A 17,701-nucleotide genomic window follows, 5' to 3' on the forward strand; every position below is an offset into this window, starting at 1 on the left:
TTTGCAAATTTTTACACGATTTTTTTCACTTTTTTTCCATTTGGGGGGGGGGGGGGGGGGTGGTTTAACATGATTTTAATGCAATTTAAACGCAAAAAACCATTGAAAATTGAGTCAATGATTGATCAACTATATTTTCATGAATCAGGATTTTTTCAGGGAATAAATCGGCTGGCTCCAAGATTCAAGATTAATCGGGTATAATCACAATTTTTTGCAACTATTGCTTCTTTGGTATAAACTATAAACCTTTTCAATAGTTCTCCTCTTGTGAAATTATAATCATCCTCCTTGGAAGCCAAGCTTGTCCTTTGACATGCAATGTACTGAAACTGCTAAAAGAAAGAAAGAAAGAAATTATGTTAATGTCCACAGATGACTAGAAGTAGGTCAGTGGGACTCGAGTACCCCAAATTAAAAAGAAAGCTCTATGAGGAAAATCCTAGCAAAGCGCCATGAAAGGGAAGAACCAAAATCAAAATATAGAACAGCAAGGGACCACCAACATAGGTGGTCAAGACACCAATACAAATAGTCAAGAACCCCACAAAGCATATGTTGAGGATTTCAAAAGAGAAAAGGTCTCATTGACTATCGTGGTCTAGGCAAAAAATAGGGTCACTAGGGTCATCGTCGATCTCTGTGAAGTGGTCACTAGGGTCATCGTTGATCACTACGAAGGGGCCTATACAAGATCTAATAGTGCTCATGGGAGAGTTATTGGATATTTTGTCATTGATGTCAAAGGATGATGATCAAGGTTGTCTAGCAATTGCGTGTTTTAGCTGGTTGGTTGTTTGGTTGAGCTGCTTGGTTTTGTGCTTGAGCTGGTTGGTCTTGATTGTTTTTTATGCACCTCGAACACAGAATAAAATACCAAGGTATTCTATCCTCTCTTGAACAAAGACCTCTCAAATGCTAAGCTTCATGATCAAATGAGATGACTCCAAGGTTAATACTGTCAAGTCTTGACTTTAGATTGTGGATAGACTCAGTGATATACGATGTGATATTGTTGTAATCACAAGGGGACTTACGTTTATACTTGACCTCTTGCTGGAACTTTAGATCTTGCTAACTTAACTTTGGAAAATAAAAGGCAAAAAGGGGGAAGAATTTAGAAAGACTACACTACTCCTAAGATCAATGATGATCATTGATGTTACTTGGATAGACAAATTCCCTCAAATCAAGCCTTGATTCATCATGATGACAACAACTACACGAGACCGATGCAATCTTCTAAGGAAATGGAAGATTTTCATATTGCAAATACATCACTCTAATACCCAATGATGGCGCAACTTGAACAAGTATCCAGAATCGAACTTAGCATAATAATGAGGTTCAAGCTAACTTTACACTATGGCTTACAATCAGCATACCACAAAAAGTATGAACCAAGGAATTCATCACAATATCTTCATAAGCATCCATCATAATCAATGAATTCTTTCTAACTTTGTGAAGTAACAAGAAACCATGCAAATGTAGAAACAACACAAAGATCCAACATAACTTCAATGAAATCAAGTATTTATTTCCACAAGTCTTAGCAACAATTTCTTCTTTCATCCTCCAACTCTACTTCTGATTTCTATGAACTTCTAACTATCGACTAGCCATTATTAACCTTTATAAATGAGGAGACTGAGCCTTATATAGAGAGCTCATTACATTTCAATGGCCAAAATTGATTCTCAAATCAATGGCCAAGATTTTACAATAAAACCCTAATTAGGGTATGTTACAGCAAACTCCCTTCTTGACTAATAAGAAAATTACAATGAATAGGACACGTGTCTATTAAGAATATAGGCAGAGATAAACAAAGAAGCTGCAAATAAATTAAACACAATCAATATGGTGCTTCATCTCATTTCAAGACTCAATACATGGCTAATATATAGCCACTTACATAACCAAACAACCTCCTATTTAATAGGGAGGTGTTATAACAAATATCCCGGAATATCATTCACGGGTATAACACATTAACCACTAACGATATATACAACTAACCATCCAAACCTATATTAGTGATTTGTTTATTAACAACATCACTATTACAATAGTATTTACCTTTCTACATTTACACAATTACTAACACCTATAATGTAAACATTAATTTTCCTAGCATTCCCCCCTTTAGTGTTGACATGGTAGAAAAACATTCACACACTCTTCTCCAATATGCTCACCCTTGTGGCATGTCCAACTATATGACTCATGACCTTGATCCAAAAGAAAGGTTGTCTCCTCCCATGGTTTTAAACAGGCTTACCACAAACCTTGACATGAACAGGAACCTCCACTCATTTGCTCACCTCGTGTGGTTTTCTGGATCCTCCCACAAACCCTTTCAAGATCCATGAACTGACTTACTCCGGTGCTTTTGTTCACCACTATGCTTGCACATTAGGGAAGTTACATAGAAATCACCATATATATCACAAATTGAGAATGGAACATTGTGGAATATTCCCCCCCACAATGTGAAATTTCCACTTATTCACACAACACGTAACATTGAAAAACAAACTGCATAAGAGAAAAGAAAATGCCACCAAAGTTGATAAGCCACCCCATTGTTGGTGACTGATAAGGGGTCGCCAAAATTCCTCCAACCTCCTGTGCCTCCAACCTCCAATGAATTTACTACTTACTTAGCAAATTTGACTTTTAGGCTCATTTCATAGTTGTGAGGAAAAATACATTCTCCTCTTTGATGTGAACTTACAAGGAGTGTCGGGCACCACCGATCATGTACTCCGATTATAATTTTCATTTTTTTTGTTTATATTTTTTTTACATTTTGACATTTCTTAATGGATCCAATTCTAAAACAATACAACTTCACTTTGACTTGCTTTGATAGCATTCCAAGGTATCATGACCTTTATCTGTACAGATTGATTTTTATCGATCCAAATGTGTTGGTTGCACCTGTCGACAATGTATTACTAGCCACCAAATTGGTAACGCATAGATCACGCTAAACAAAAATTTGATCAATACTAATAAATTTGATCTATATTGCTCCACAGTCTACCAATCAACCTACCTCAAATCCAATCTAATCCAAGTTGTCATAAAGCCACCAATTGCGTTATCTCACATTATGGCCTGATTTTACAGTACTCGGCGCACTTGATGAATGCTGATGAATGCTGATGCTAATCAATTGAATGGTGATGCCAAAGTCATCGACACTTTTGTTAGGAATTCGTCACTGCTAGCACAAGTTGTAATTGCCCACTCGCTGAGCAACAAATGAGATTGGGGGCTCGATCCAAGTGAAAAAAACCTATGATCAAACCATGGATCAAAGCATACACCAAATTGAGATAAGCATGGTCAAAAATATGTAGATTTTAATGTGTGACCTTTCAATGAATGAATTTTCTCGATCCACGAATAGATTGGCTAATAGCCTTTCAAAAAATCCACCACCCTTCAACTTCTTGAAACTAATAGCCAATGTGAGAAAAAAAGAAAACCAATCAAAGCACAAACATATAGAGATAAGGATCAATTCTTTCATCCGCCAATTTTCACAAATTTTTCGCTAACTCGGAAAAAAATTCATTGAACACAAAAGACACAAAATTTCATCAACACCAAATAGATGCAAAAGTGAGTGATGAAGAAGCTTCTCAAAGCCAAGAATGCAAAATCCACGATCAAATGAACTTAGAGAAAGGCTGACCCAATAAAAATGAGTTGAACTCCAAATAAGATGTGACTAAGAAATCGTTGTCCACCATCCACATGGATGCCCTATGTACCACAAAGGTCAAACACCATACACAAGCAAATCAAAAAACCATATGTGCATGAAAGCAAATCAAGCTCATTGATTTGATCACTACTCTAAAGATAGAGCGATATCCTCATCACAAACTAATAGGTATAGAATCCATCTTATCACTAAAGAGCAGGCACAAGATACGTAACTCCTTTGATACCATATTAAGAATATAGGCAGAGATAAACAGAGAAGCTGCAAATAAATTAAACACAATCAATATGGTGCTTCATCTCATTTCAAGACTCAATACATGGCTAATATATAGCCACTTACATAGCCAAACAACCTCCTATTTAATAGGGAGGTGTTATAACAAATATCCTGGAATATCATTCACGGGTATAACACATTAACCACTAACAATATATACAACTAACCATCCAAACCTATATCAGTGATTTGTTTATTAACAACATCACTATTACAATAGCAATTACCTTTCTACATTTACACAATTACTAACGCCTCAAATATAATGTAAACATTAATTTTCCTAACAGTCTCCTCCTTTGAATGTCAACCAATAGGAATTGAGGTTAGGTATGTTGAACGAACTCCAATGGAATGCCATGTGCCACTATCTCCATGTTTAGATGAATTAGGTTCAATGCACCTAGACGTGCTGACTTGTCACAACTTGAATGGTTTGAAAGTGAATAGGATGCCACCTCAACCTGCCTTGGATGAATCAGGTTCAACGAACTTGGATGTCTTGATGTGGCACGGTTTTATTGGTTGAATGTACTTCACTTTGATCCTTGCACTGATCTTGGACATCTAGACTCCTTCCTTGGACATTCTTCATGATGTTTGGAATTCCTTATAATGCTTTTCATTTCATCCTTTTGTTAGAGAATTCACCTTGTGTTGTCCCTATTTCGCCTTCATTGATTCTCTTTGATCTTGAAATTCCTTGATGTAATTCCTGACTCCTTGTGTGGAATCCTTTGTGTTCACTATCCTTGTCTTGGTGAAATTCCTATTGACTAGGAGTACCTTCATGTTATTATTGATGTCATTGATGTTGTTGAGCAATTCTTCATATTGCAAGTGTTGATCTTTCACTAAATTGATGAATTCTCTTTGAAGTGTATCCGCATGTTGAACTTGGAATCTTGGATTTCCAAAGGAAATTCAAGATGTTGTAATTGTATCCTTTATGTCAATCCTTTCATTTGTATTTTCATCCTTCGCTATCCTCTTCATGATGTCCCTACTTGATTCTCTTGGTGCATACTTGTGCTCACCTTAGAATGTAGACTTTGTTGAATATTTGATCTTTATGTCACTTTGAATGTTCATCTTTTCTAACTTGGACCTTGATCTTGCATTGTTGAGGTGTTCTTCCTTTTGTCTTGATGTCATCTTGATTTTTTCATCATCCTTGTTTTGAATTTATAGACCTTTCCTTTACATAGATGAGTCTACTTCCATGTATCTGCACCTGGAATTGGAACTTGAATGCCTGACTCCTCATTTGGCTAAGTCCTGACTTCACTTTTTCTCCTTTGTCTCCAACCTGCAAAGGAAACATTATGAATTAAGACACATGATATTAAAACGAACATTCTTAAATCATAAATGGGAATTCTCTTTTCAAAACAATTCCCCTAGGTTCGACTTGTAATCTGATCAAAATTAGCATCTGATTTTAATCAAATCTACTTCTAATTCCCTTTAAATCTGCCTCAAGACCTTGGTAAATTATCAAATTACAATTTTGAAGTTGGTGCTTCAGCTGAACAAAGTTGGTGCTTCAGCTGAAAGAAGTTGGTGCTTCGAAGAGGGTTGGTGCTCTCAGTGAGTTGGTGCTCACTTTTGTAATTTGGGTCGGTGCCCACTTGTTAATGAAATCTAATGTGTGTTGTGGTTTTTTACCTGTTGACGTGTTTTTATGACAGCACCTAACACAGAATAAAGTTGCCTAACAATCACTTCACTCTCTCTTGATCAAAGTACGATTGTATGCTAAGATTGTTGTGAGTTCAAACAATCGACTCCAAGGTTCCTTTTTGCAATGGACGTTACTCAGTTCGCCAATGTGATTGCTAGTAATCCAAGGGGACTTGCGTTTGGATCATTCTTTCACCTCTTTGATGTGGCTAGAACTTCATCATCAGATATAGCAATTATGCGATGCTTCTACTTCAAACGGATTGAAGTAGAATACCCAACAAGGCGCAATCCAAACGACTATTCACAATCGAACTTAGCATAAATTTGGGGGTTTAGGCTAACTTTGCACTACATCTTATAATCAAGAAGATGCAAAAAGTATGAACCATGGATATTCATCAAACACCATTACATTCTTCATTGAAATCAAAGCACTTTATCTAACAACTGAGCAAATAAAATTCTACTCTAAGTGAGGAAGGTGAAACCATGCAAGTTTTGAAAAAATAACTTTAGTGGACACCATCAGAGAAATCGCCCACTTCTTTCAAATTCGCCCAATGTGCATTCAACGCACCATCACTTCCAAATCGGTTACATGCAAAAGATGCTCCACCACTGCATTAAGTACGACAAGTACCATGCAAAAGGAATCTGCCATAATGCCTTAAATGTGGCGGCTACGCAAAAAGGTGCTCCATTAATTTAGCATGCGCTAACCTGGCTGCCACTTGGCGAGAAACCCTTGGAGATGTTAATTTTAAGCAATCAGATGTTAATCTTAAATAATCAGGTTATAACAGAACAGTAACAGCAATAAAAACACAAAACAAGAAACACCAATACCCTGGGAAAACCTCCCTCTTGGAGGTGAAAAACCCAGCCACAAAGTACAATGTGTATTATCTCAAATGTAGGCAAGTACAAGGCAAGTGTGCTTATCTCAGATTGTTGTTCAACCAGCAAGATAGCAGATCTGAATTCCTCTTTATATGATAATGGAGATTGCAGCCCTTATCATCAGCATCAAATTCGCTCAATGCAAGTCTTCATTAGCTTCGCAAGATCTTGATAGCATCACCTAACAGCCAGCCTTCACACAATGGATGAGGAGCAAGTTCGCACGAGAGAGAGAGAGAGAGAGAGAGAGAGAGAGAGAGAGAGAGATCACCAAATGTTGGAGAGCAGATTACATGTGTTGACAGCCTTAAGAATGATTTGCCTTGTATGTGAATTGATTCATTATGCTATGCAAATGACTTGCTTATATACTTGACTTGTGGTGTCAAGTCTCAAGTCGGCCTGCCTTGTTAATTTAATAATATTATTATGTAGATCGTCCAAATAGGTCTTGACCTATTAAGACATTATTGCTTGATTGCCTTTACCACACGCTACATGAGTTTGGGCCCAACCCAATTACATAATCGCTCAAAATACATATTGGGCCTACCCTATCTACAAGTTACATTCAATATAGGACCACAAGTTACATCGCCCAATTAGGGTCAGACCAAATTACAAGTTACATTTATAGGGCATGTCCTATCCACAAGTTACATTATATATAGGTCTTTCCCAAGCAAGACATAATTACAACTACAAGTTACATGTATTTCGGCCCAGCCCTAAGTTCGATTTACATAATAGATAATACATGTGTATTTTAATTTGTCATTGACAACATTAAAATACAATAGATAGGTATCTGAGCTAGCTACTATTTCAATGGGAGAGAGAAAACTTCAGGAGAGAAAATTTAATCCAGGAAGAATTTTCTTTAAGTTTTGAATTTTCCTTGCCTTGGAGAAGATTTTTCATCAATTTTGTACATTTCCTATTATTTAGGAATTTTTTCAAATTAGGGTTCCAAGGTCCAAAAGAGAGAAAATTCTCTCACGAATCCAAATCTATAATCATTTTGAAATTCGGATGATTTTTTATGCTCGAAAATGGATTTTTCAAAACTTTTCTTGGAGGGAATTTTCTTGTTCAATTCATCCTTGATTTCTTCCTCGCTTGGAATTCCATCTTGAAGGAAGGAATTTCCATCACTTGGCCAATTTTTCATTTTTCCAAGAATTTTTTGTACTGAAGGAAGGAATTGCCAACACTTAGTCAATTTTTTCACTTTTCCTAGAATTTTGTCTTTAAGGAATGAATTTCCAATACTTGTCATTTTTTTCACTTTTTCTGGAACTCTATCTTGAAGGAAGGAATTTCCAACACTTAGTCAATTTTTCACTTTCCTAGAATTATGTCCTAAGGAAAGGAATTTCCAACACTCGGTCAGTTTTTCACTTTCCTAGAATTTTGTCCTAAAGGAAGGAATTCCCAATACAATCAATTTTTCCACTTTCTTGGAATTTTGTCTTGAAGGAAGGAATTTCCAAACACAGCCAAATTTCCACCTTTCCTATTTTTTAGGAATTTTTTCATTTTTAGCTTTGGGATTCATGTTAAAGAAATCTTCTCTCACTTGGCCAATTTTTCTTCTCGTCTTGAAATTTCTTTATTCTTTGGCAAATTTCCATGCCTGGCAGGGGAATTTTGAATTCTTCCCTTAGGAGGTTTTCCTTCTCTCAATTTCTTCCTTGCTCCTCAATTTTCTTTACCTTGGAAAATTTCTTCAATCTTTAACTTGGGCGTGGAATCCTCATCATGGAGGAAATTTCAACTTTTCAAGTTTTTTCCTTGATGCACTCCTTCTGGCGCCTTCAATCTTGCTTGGGCGTTGATTCACCTCTGCGGAGGAATTCTCAATTCTCTAAGTTTTCCATGACTCTTTGATTTTGGCGCCCTACCTGGTACTTGGGCGCTATTTCTACTTGGTCAAGGAATTAGGAATTTTAAACTTTTTCCATGCTCACCTCACTTTGGCGCCCTCTCCTTGACTGGGGTGCCAAATTGCCATGTAGGAGGAATTTTTACATTTCCAAGTTTTCCATGGCATCTTGATTCTAGCGCCATTAAGCTGACTTGGGCGCCATTTGGGCATGAGGAAGGAATTTGAACATTTTTTAATTTTCCATGACTTAGTCATTTAAACGCTCTTCTTTGTCCATGGGCGCCGATTTCACGGTGTGGTGGAATTTTGGCTTTTCCCAAGGACCCCTGTTCGGCGCCCAACCCTAACTTGGGCAGCAAAATCACTTTAGGAAGGAATTTCAAGTTTTTAGATTTTTCCATGCTCGCCTCCATTTGGCGCCCTCATTTGGCCTTGGGCACCATTTTCACCTAGTTAAGGAACTTCACAATTCTTTAGTTTTCCCTGACCACCTCCATTCAATGCCCATCACTCTCCTTGGGCGCCATTTTGCCTGGGTGAAGGAATCTGACTCGCTTCTTTCCAGACTTAGTCAATTTTGATCATTTCCAGATTAAAATGCCATTTTGAGGAATTGAAGTGGATTTTTGCCAGACTCAGAAGATTTTCCACGTTTTCCACTTCTGGAATGAATGCTCACACTTAGCCATTTTTTATCCACTTAGCCTGCTTTTTTGAATTTTCTGGATTTAGATATGATCAGGAACAATCAGTCTTCAGTGTCTGCCTGTGATGATCTTGCCAAAATAGACTTTCCAAAAATAGAAGTGTTTCAAGATGTCAGAGTTAGGGCAAAACAAGACGCAGAGACACTAAAAATAGAAACTTACTAAAAATAGTAAGTTTGATTTTTGGCTAAATTAGACCAATCTGGGAGGCAGTGAAATCCCTAAAAAATAGAAAGTTGCTCAGAATTCACTCAAATTTCACATGCAAGTTCTTTAAAGGGCCCAATTCCAATGCAATGCTCAATTTTTCTAAAACCCTAAAAGAGAACCCTAAAATCTAGGTTTGAAGGAAAAAACCCTAAAACAGACAAAACATGCTCCAGGCTTAGCCAAATTTGCTCAAACGAGCTGCAAGCTTGATTAGACTGACCCCCAAACACTTGCAAACTCAGAGGACTGATGAGACTACCGCGAAAGGACCCAAAAAACAAAACCAAAAGACCGAGGACCTAAAAAGTAGGGGGTCCCCATTTGCAGTGGGGCGATGTGTGAAAACGTCACAACATTACCCAAAAGGGTTTTCCACGAGAAAATTGGTGTTTGTGTCTTAGTGTTTGCTATCTCTATGTTTTATGAGGTTCCATGTTTGTAATAGTTTTAAAAAAATGATTCACCCACCCCCCCTCAGTATTTTCTGTGTGCTTTTCAGGATTACCTAAGGCCAGAGAGCCAAACAAGGGCAAAGCACTCCCCCTAGAATCACAACTAACATTCAAGGCCAAAGCAACTCCCATTATAGCAAAGAAGTTCGTAGTATATGTCTATCCCCACGATTGGGGAGACAGCCAAAGAGGAGAAGATCTACAACATTGAGGCCTGAACCGTGTCGCCAAGAAGAAGTAGAAACATAGTGACAAAGGGGGAACATGATAAGGTAGAAGTTGTGAGATATGACATCTCACAGGCCTAACCATGTTGATGTGTATAATAGCTGCATATAAAGGCTGTTTAGATCTGCTGGTTTCCTGGATGTGCTGGAAAAGAGATGCAATCAACCTCAAAAAGAAAACTACTTGTGTTCTCCAAACAAATGTCTCCTAGTTGTCTCTGATCAATTTGACATTTTACCTCTCTTTAGAGGCGATGGCAGAAACTCAAGGGAGCATTTTGAGAATATCCCCCATCTTTCCAATCTTTTTTGGAAATGCCTAGTCCACCCAGGTATAGCAAGCGGAAGTCTAATAATTCCCTAGACATTCAAGAGATAGCTAGGCATTTTACACAGTAAATATTGTCAGCCTAACTGTAAACATTTATGGGTTAGCATAAAGAGAGGTTTTTAGTTGGACGATTATCAACATTAGCATAAAGAGAGGTTTTTATTTGGAGGATTATCAACATACTGTCGAAAAGGCTCAATCAAACTCAACATGGTCAATTAGCCAGAGAAGAGGCTAGCATTTATAATGCTGATATTGAAACTGGAGAATACATTTCAGTTTTCAATTTTGACAATTGTAGACTTAGTTTCTGATTTCAGATTTCATTTGAATGTTACGTGTTCATTTGCTCTGTATGTCATTTCATAAGTTTCACTTTTCAAATGCTTGAATGCTGAATCTCATGCTCTTAGGCCATCAGCTCTATGGACTGTAACAATATTGAATTGAATTTTTTTAATTTAAAACGGTTATTAAAGTTTCAAAAAAATTATATATATTTGTTTATATTTGCCATCCCTGTTTCCAAAATCTGGTGGAAAATAAATCACCATACCAGAAACCCATCCTACTATCATTACATGATCTTTCAAGCATATTGTCAGGTATCCTGCACTTTTGACTTAAGTTTGTGTTGAAAGCTTACATGTCAATGTACATATATTTAATTTTCAACATTACTTAATCATTTACTGCAGAGACAATGCTTGAATAAGCAGCAATCTCCTCACTAACCTAGCATCGCGAGGCGATGAAGAGCAGTGATAGTTGTTGTAATATGCTTCTTTGCAAAGTCAAGCTTTTTTATGTCTCGACATATTTCCTGGACCATGGCTTCACTTTGTTCTGCCTTCATTTTGATTTCTCGTATCTTGTGCATTAGTTCCTGCAAATTCAGGGTAAATGTAAGTTCATGTTTATTGAATACGATCACTCCACATGCATATGATATAAAGGTTAACCAGAATATTCATCAGCACACTTTTGGAATTCCTGCCATTTGACGCAACAATTTCAATTCCAAACTGTCAAACATAGCAAAATATGTCCATGCCTATTCTACGTGTTGCATCAAACCTTGATAGCTTGAGTTGCAAGCGCAAGGTCATGTTTAGCTTTAGTTCCTGAATTGCTCTGCAAGAAAAGGAAAAAACCACAAGTTATGCATCGGATTGATGTGGAACATTATAACTACATAATGGGAAAATGAAATTCTCTGGTGAAAGTAAAATGGAATAAGTGGAAAAGCTGAAAATTGTATTTTTAATGCAAAAGATGAAAATATGAATGGACAGCCAGTTTCAAATCCACCATAAGATACATGTTATTTCTCAATAAAATTAACAAATTTGAGATTTAAGATGAATGAGTTTTTAAGAACCAACTCCTTTTTTGGTTGTCTCCTAGTTAACAAAATTTTGTCTAGCTATCACACTGATATTTCATGAATATCAATCAAAAGGCAAACCTAGAGGGCCCGAATTTCCAGCAAGCAACAATCTCCTAAAACATGGAGAACTTAATAAGAGCAGTGAAAAATTAATTAGGAGAAATAAGGGTATGTATACAAATGTCTTGTAGGAGAAGTTACCCTCATTCTAGAAACCTTCATAAAGATCTCTGGACTTCAGCTCCTAAATCTGTCCCCACGATCCTAAATCTAAATGCTGACAAGAGTCCTTTCGTTCCTGCTTTCCTAAGAAAAGGGGAATCGAATATACCAAGATCACCAAGATCCATCGTATGAAATCCAAAGATACATAAATGAATATCAAATTCATACAAGAGAGTTTTAGCAGACATGAACTGATCCTTTAAGAAAGAGGAAGAAAACAATTTATAAGATGATAAAGGAGTTAATAGAATTCAATTTTAGTTGTGAGAATTGAAGCAAATCTGAGGTCCTTGTTTGCTGAAAGTAGATAAAGGAGAGCAGACTACTTTAGATTCTAAAATAATTACCAGATCTTCAACTATCTGTCTAGCTCCCTATTCACTGCATCCATGCCTAGATATTTAGGATGTTAACAAACTCCAACCATGTAACATATGAATTCATAATCATAGTTGCAACCAATGTTGAAAAACACTGCAAGTACTCACAGAACTCATGACTACTCACATCCCAAAAGTGGCAGTGAGCTACTTGCCTGAAAAGTCATCCCCGAGATTTCCTAAAACTCTTGGTGATTTTTCATCAAAAAACATTGCAAAAACATGTGTTTTTTTCCTGGAAAACCCATCAAGAACTTGCCCGAATTTGATATAAACCTACTTTACTCCAAACATAAAATATTTTCAACCGATTTCATTCATTTTTAAGACGCGACTGAGCAACTGCAGTGAATTAGGGCACGGTGCGCAACTGGAAGCGTGATAACAGAGGATCTTTTCCCTTCCCATTTTATCTGCATGTGACTCATAAAATAATTACACCTGCTTGCAACTCACATTTTAAGTTTTAACTTGGCAGTCTATCTAGCATACACGATTCATGTATTCAGCTACAATTACATTGACTTTCTATTACAACCACAGATATATGCCATGAACAGTTTGTTAACTGTTTACAACAGCCACAGAAATATTGCATCAACAGTTCATTAGCTTTTTGCTATATCCACAGAGATATAGCACTGTGACGTCATGGGAATAAATTATTCAAACTAAACGTAATGCACACAATGATCGGTATGATATGGGCACAGATTTGCAAAAGCAATACAATGTAATAGATGTATATGCTTTGGATCAATAAATATAATTAGATCAGTAAAATAGGTACTTATTGACCGTGCAATTACATTAAATTCAGCCAGATGAATGACTTGTATATATATCACAACTGCATAAAAATTAAATTTAACTAAATGACTCAACCATAGACGTGACCCAAGATAGACTATTACAATTAAAGCAATCATTCATATTAAAACATATGTTCAAAAACTTATATAGTAAGACTACGAAGGTTGTGTTGAGGATGGGGATGATTAAATTCATGGTGAGTAAAAGCAATCCATGAAGCTGTTTGTACTTTGTAGCTTAATTGATGCGACATGCAGAAAAGTCTCAAACTATTTGCAAAAGCATTGCATTCTCTTTCAATGACAAAAGCATTGGAATCTTTAGGAGTCATTTGACTTCACCAAAAAACCAAGGACCACTTGATCTTGTTGCCTGTTTTGAACTTGGTGTCTTCTCAAATTTCTTGAGGTTCAAAACAGGTGATTTCCAATAATAAGTATTTTCTTACTTTAACCCAGCAGCCAATGCTTATGTGCTTGGATGACAATGATAACCACTAAAGTGATAATTTTCAGCTGTCTCCCTGTTAAGAAAATCTTTGTTCTGAGCTATCACACAAGGAATTGAAAGCAAAAGGCGATAAAAATGGAGACATGTATCCCAATCTGTAAGGCATGACTTTAAAGCAAGAAACAATCAACAGATACATAGTTAAATGTAGGCAGAACAAAATTATTGTTGGAAAAAATGGTCATGCGTGGGAATGTCTTTCAAATAGGAGCAGTTACTCTTCTTCTAGAAACCTTTCAAAAGGACCTCTGGATTTTGGCTCCTAAATATGTCATGTCCCTTTTTTTGAATTAAAATAATTAAAAATATTATTTAAGTTGGGCCCAAGTAATTTATAATTTTAGGTGCAATTTGATAATATTCTTATAATTAAAATTAAACAGTCTTTTTAAACATTAGTATTAAAATCAACAGGTAAATCAAGGGGGCACCTATCTTCATTTGAGTGATTCTTCACTTTTGAGTTTGAACTCAATTTTGCACTCAAGGATGGAAAACCTTGGCTGCATAAATTGAGAGCTTAGGACAAAAAACCCTTGCCTCTTACATTGGCAATTCCATATCAAGGGTTGCATCGTGGACTGAACCAGAATTTATTATGCATGATTTCAGGACTGGCATCAAACATTGGCAGGAAAAGATCTGATAGCTGATTATCAGGTTTGATACCATCCCAGGAAACCCTAGATTGCCATTTTTCAGGGCTATTGTAGCTGATCACCATCACTTCTACCCTAAGCAAATCAATTCACTAGTTATCAGCAATCTCCGTCAAGTCATTTTAGCTGTGTGAAGGGTCCTCCAACTGTGCACAGTAAATCCTGTCAAATACTCTCAGTCAGTATTAGCGCACCATTATTTGGAGCGCCAGATATAATCAGCAACAGCTAAGATTCATAAGTTAGTAGTAGCACATGATTATTTTCATCACAGCAAGCTGCATACAGCTAGAATCAAGGGCGAATAGCTAGAGGGATTGGATTGGCAGAGCCTTACACAGGTTACAGCGGGAATACTGTGGTGGATCTACCCAATCACCATTCAATAGCACTTTTCGACAACATCTTGCTGCTGCAGATACACAGATCAGTGTGCCATATTCTTCTATGAGATTGTAAGTAAGAGTATAAACTGTATAACAGGGTGCTGTCATAATTATGTGATGAACTGATTGATAAAATGTAGACATATTGCAGGGATTATTTATTCAACTTCTAGTGTGGGTTTGGCTGTCTAATTACACCTCCAATGACAACTCAGTTTGTAAATCCTCAGCACAGCTAACTATTGAATTGATTCAATGAGATCTGATTGGGCGACTAGTGCTGTAGCTAATACATTTCCAGCTATTTCCATTTGCAAGTTCAGTTTCATCAGAGGATTTACATCAGCAGTTGTTTAGGATTTCGTGTTTATATATATATCAGTCTTGAAGCATATAAAAAATAACAGAAAATTTTCAAAAAAAAATCGAGGACATCACAAAATATGTACTTAAATAGTTGCCTGCCCTCTATACAACCTTGCCAACTTCCAGATAATAGTGTGATCATGGGAATGGGAACCTCCAACGACCATCTTAATTACACCCCAATTTCCTTCTATTTTGAGCAGCATTGTTTTTCTAATCTCTTTCAGCTCTCTGGACTGCAATTTAATGAGCTGTATTACTATTAAAACAATGGTGTTCAGGTTTAAACATGAGGCAATTGCCAGATATAGGACTGGAGAACCTGTTTCTGACCACTAACTGGAGGAAACCTTCTTTATTTCAGACAGTAAGCCCTTGAAATATTTGAAATTTGTATCAGGTCCAGAAACTTTAATAGGGTAGGATGGAATCAAGTTCAACATGGAATCCTTATAGAATGAACACCTTTCAAAATTGTCTAGGAAGTTGACTAGAATAGAAGTTTGTGTACCCGTTCTGCACATGTTCCCGGGCAAAAACCACAAGATCAACCATACCCTTCATCTCATCAAACAAAAGTGAAGGTTTGTAATGTCACCTTTTTAGCAGACTTGGATTTTTGGGTGATTAGCCTATCATCCTGACCCTCATAGGCTAATGTGTTGGATAGAGGGTCTTCTGAGGGTTGCATCTTCTCCAAGGTTCAGTGCGCTCCGATCTGGTTTTCGTTTGGCTTCATTTGGACTTCATTTGCCCTACTTACTATTTATAGTAAATCAGAAGTCATCGAGATGGACCCCTTACTATTTATAGCCAAGCAGTTGGTCAAATGGGGAACTGCAGTGATGACTCCCATTTCAGACGGCTATGCAAGATGTTGAGTATTAATGGAGATATTAATATTTTAATGACCCATATTATAATTAAATAACTAAAGTGTTATAATATAGTTATAACTTAACTTTATTATTGAGGGTCATGGCATCATTAAAAAGGGGGCCATTAATTAATTAACTATTGCACACTTACCAAGGCATGCATTTAATGATTAATTAAGATGTTATATCATTGAATATCATTAAATGTAATTAAAGGCATTCATGGAGAAAATAGAACACTTTTGTGGAGAAATATATATTGCTTTAAAAGAATTTGAATCATTCATTATTATTATTGAAAATTAATAAATTTGTTTGGAGAGGAAGAAGCCAAGGGTTTCAGACTTTCAGCCATTGGAGAATGTGCAAATCTTCAGTGTGCAGCTGCTTTGAAGTAGTGAAATATCTACCGAATTGTGGCATTGAAGAGAACTTCATTCAGAAGTTCTAATTGTGCAGATTGGGAATAAAATTCACTGAGTTTCTTATCAGATTTTGGGATCAATTAACAGCAGTATTGTGAGCACCATATTTGAAGTTATTGGGAACAATTAAAGGCAGCCGTACAGGTCCAGACCTTGTTGCTAGAAGGTGCAACCCTAGAGGTGGTGCGATTTTATGTATAAAGGCACAGGAAAATTCTTGAAATTCATTGCTAGTGGGTGTGAGGGTTAGAACAGATCAAACACATCATTGGAGAGCATTTTGTCTACAAACAAGGGCATTGGCACATACCCCTATGCTGGCCGTACACCCCAGCAAGAGCAATCTGTCAATCAACATCATAATTTATCATGGCCAGCCAATATATGGGTATGATGTATTATGAACAGCTATTGAATAAGTGAAGGAATACATAGTGCATTTGCAGCTATTAGTTTAATTGTTGGTTGCAGGCCAGTTATTTGATAATATGTCCATATGCAAGGTGATAGTGGTTTGCATGCCAAGTGTTTGTGAAAATGACAGTTGGCTGTAGGTGCACATTTACATGTATAATTTCTTATATATGCATTTGAAATGACCCAAAGAAGTTGCATTTGCCTCTAATTCTTTGCTTAGACATTGTAGTGTTAATTTCCAAGCATTTGAACATCATTTGAAACCATTTCAAGCAAGAAAACTCAGTCTGAAACAAATGACAGCGAATTAGAGGTTTCATGACAAGTGTTTGACGATATTCCTTGAGCATTTAAATCAGAAATTTTCAATCAGATTTAGCAAGGGATATTACAAGTTTCAAGGTCATCCGGAATTAGAATTGAAGGCAAGAGTACACTTTTGGAAAGACCCTATCAAAATGAAAGAATACCATCAGAGGCCACCATGACAACATAAGGAAACTACATTTGATACAGAATGGATTCATTAGAAGATTTGCACCCAATAAAATCTCAGTTAACAGAATTCCTCATGATTAAGCTCAGAACAGCCACATAGGATAAAGGTGTAGTCTGCTACATTATTTACAACTTAAAAGTATATCATGATATATTGCAATCATTTTCCTTAAATTCTGATTTTTCTTTAAATGTTCAGCAGAATCAGTTGATCTTTAAAACTTACCCAGATCTTGAATACGTATACAATTTATTTGAAACATTTCTGCCTTGTGAACCATTTAAAATGTTAACATTTCATCCTCTGTGTGTTTAACTTTAAGCATGGATAA

General features: G+C 36.5%; 1 protein-coding gene across 1 annotated transcript in view; it reads right to left on the minus strand.

Annotated features, from left to right (window-relative positions):
- Positions 1 to 17,701, minus strand: part of LOC131074286 (vacuolar protein sorting-associated protein 53 A) — a 216,527-nt gene that overhangs the window by 172,652 nt on the left and 26,174 nt on the right. The window contains exons 4-5 of the mRNA XM_058010871.2: positions 11,500 to 11,556; positions 11,158 to 11,308 (exon numbers count right to left, since the gene is read on the minus strand). Of these exons, the coding sequence (XP_057866854.2) occupies positions 11,158 to 11,308; positions 11,500 to 11,556 (208 nt within the window). The remainder of the gene's footprint in view (positions 1 to 11,157; positions 11,309 to 11,499; positions 11,557 to 17,701) is intronic.

This window comes from Cryptomeria japonica, chromosome 7, assembly GCF_030272615.1.
Source record: "Cryptomeria japonica chromosome 7, Sugi_1.0, whole genome shotgun sequence".
In the NCBI taxonomy this organism is placed as follows: Eukaryota; Viridiplantae; Streptophyta; class Pinopsida; order Cupressales; family Cupressaceae; genus Cryptomeria; species Cryptomeria japonica.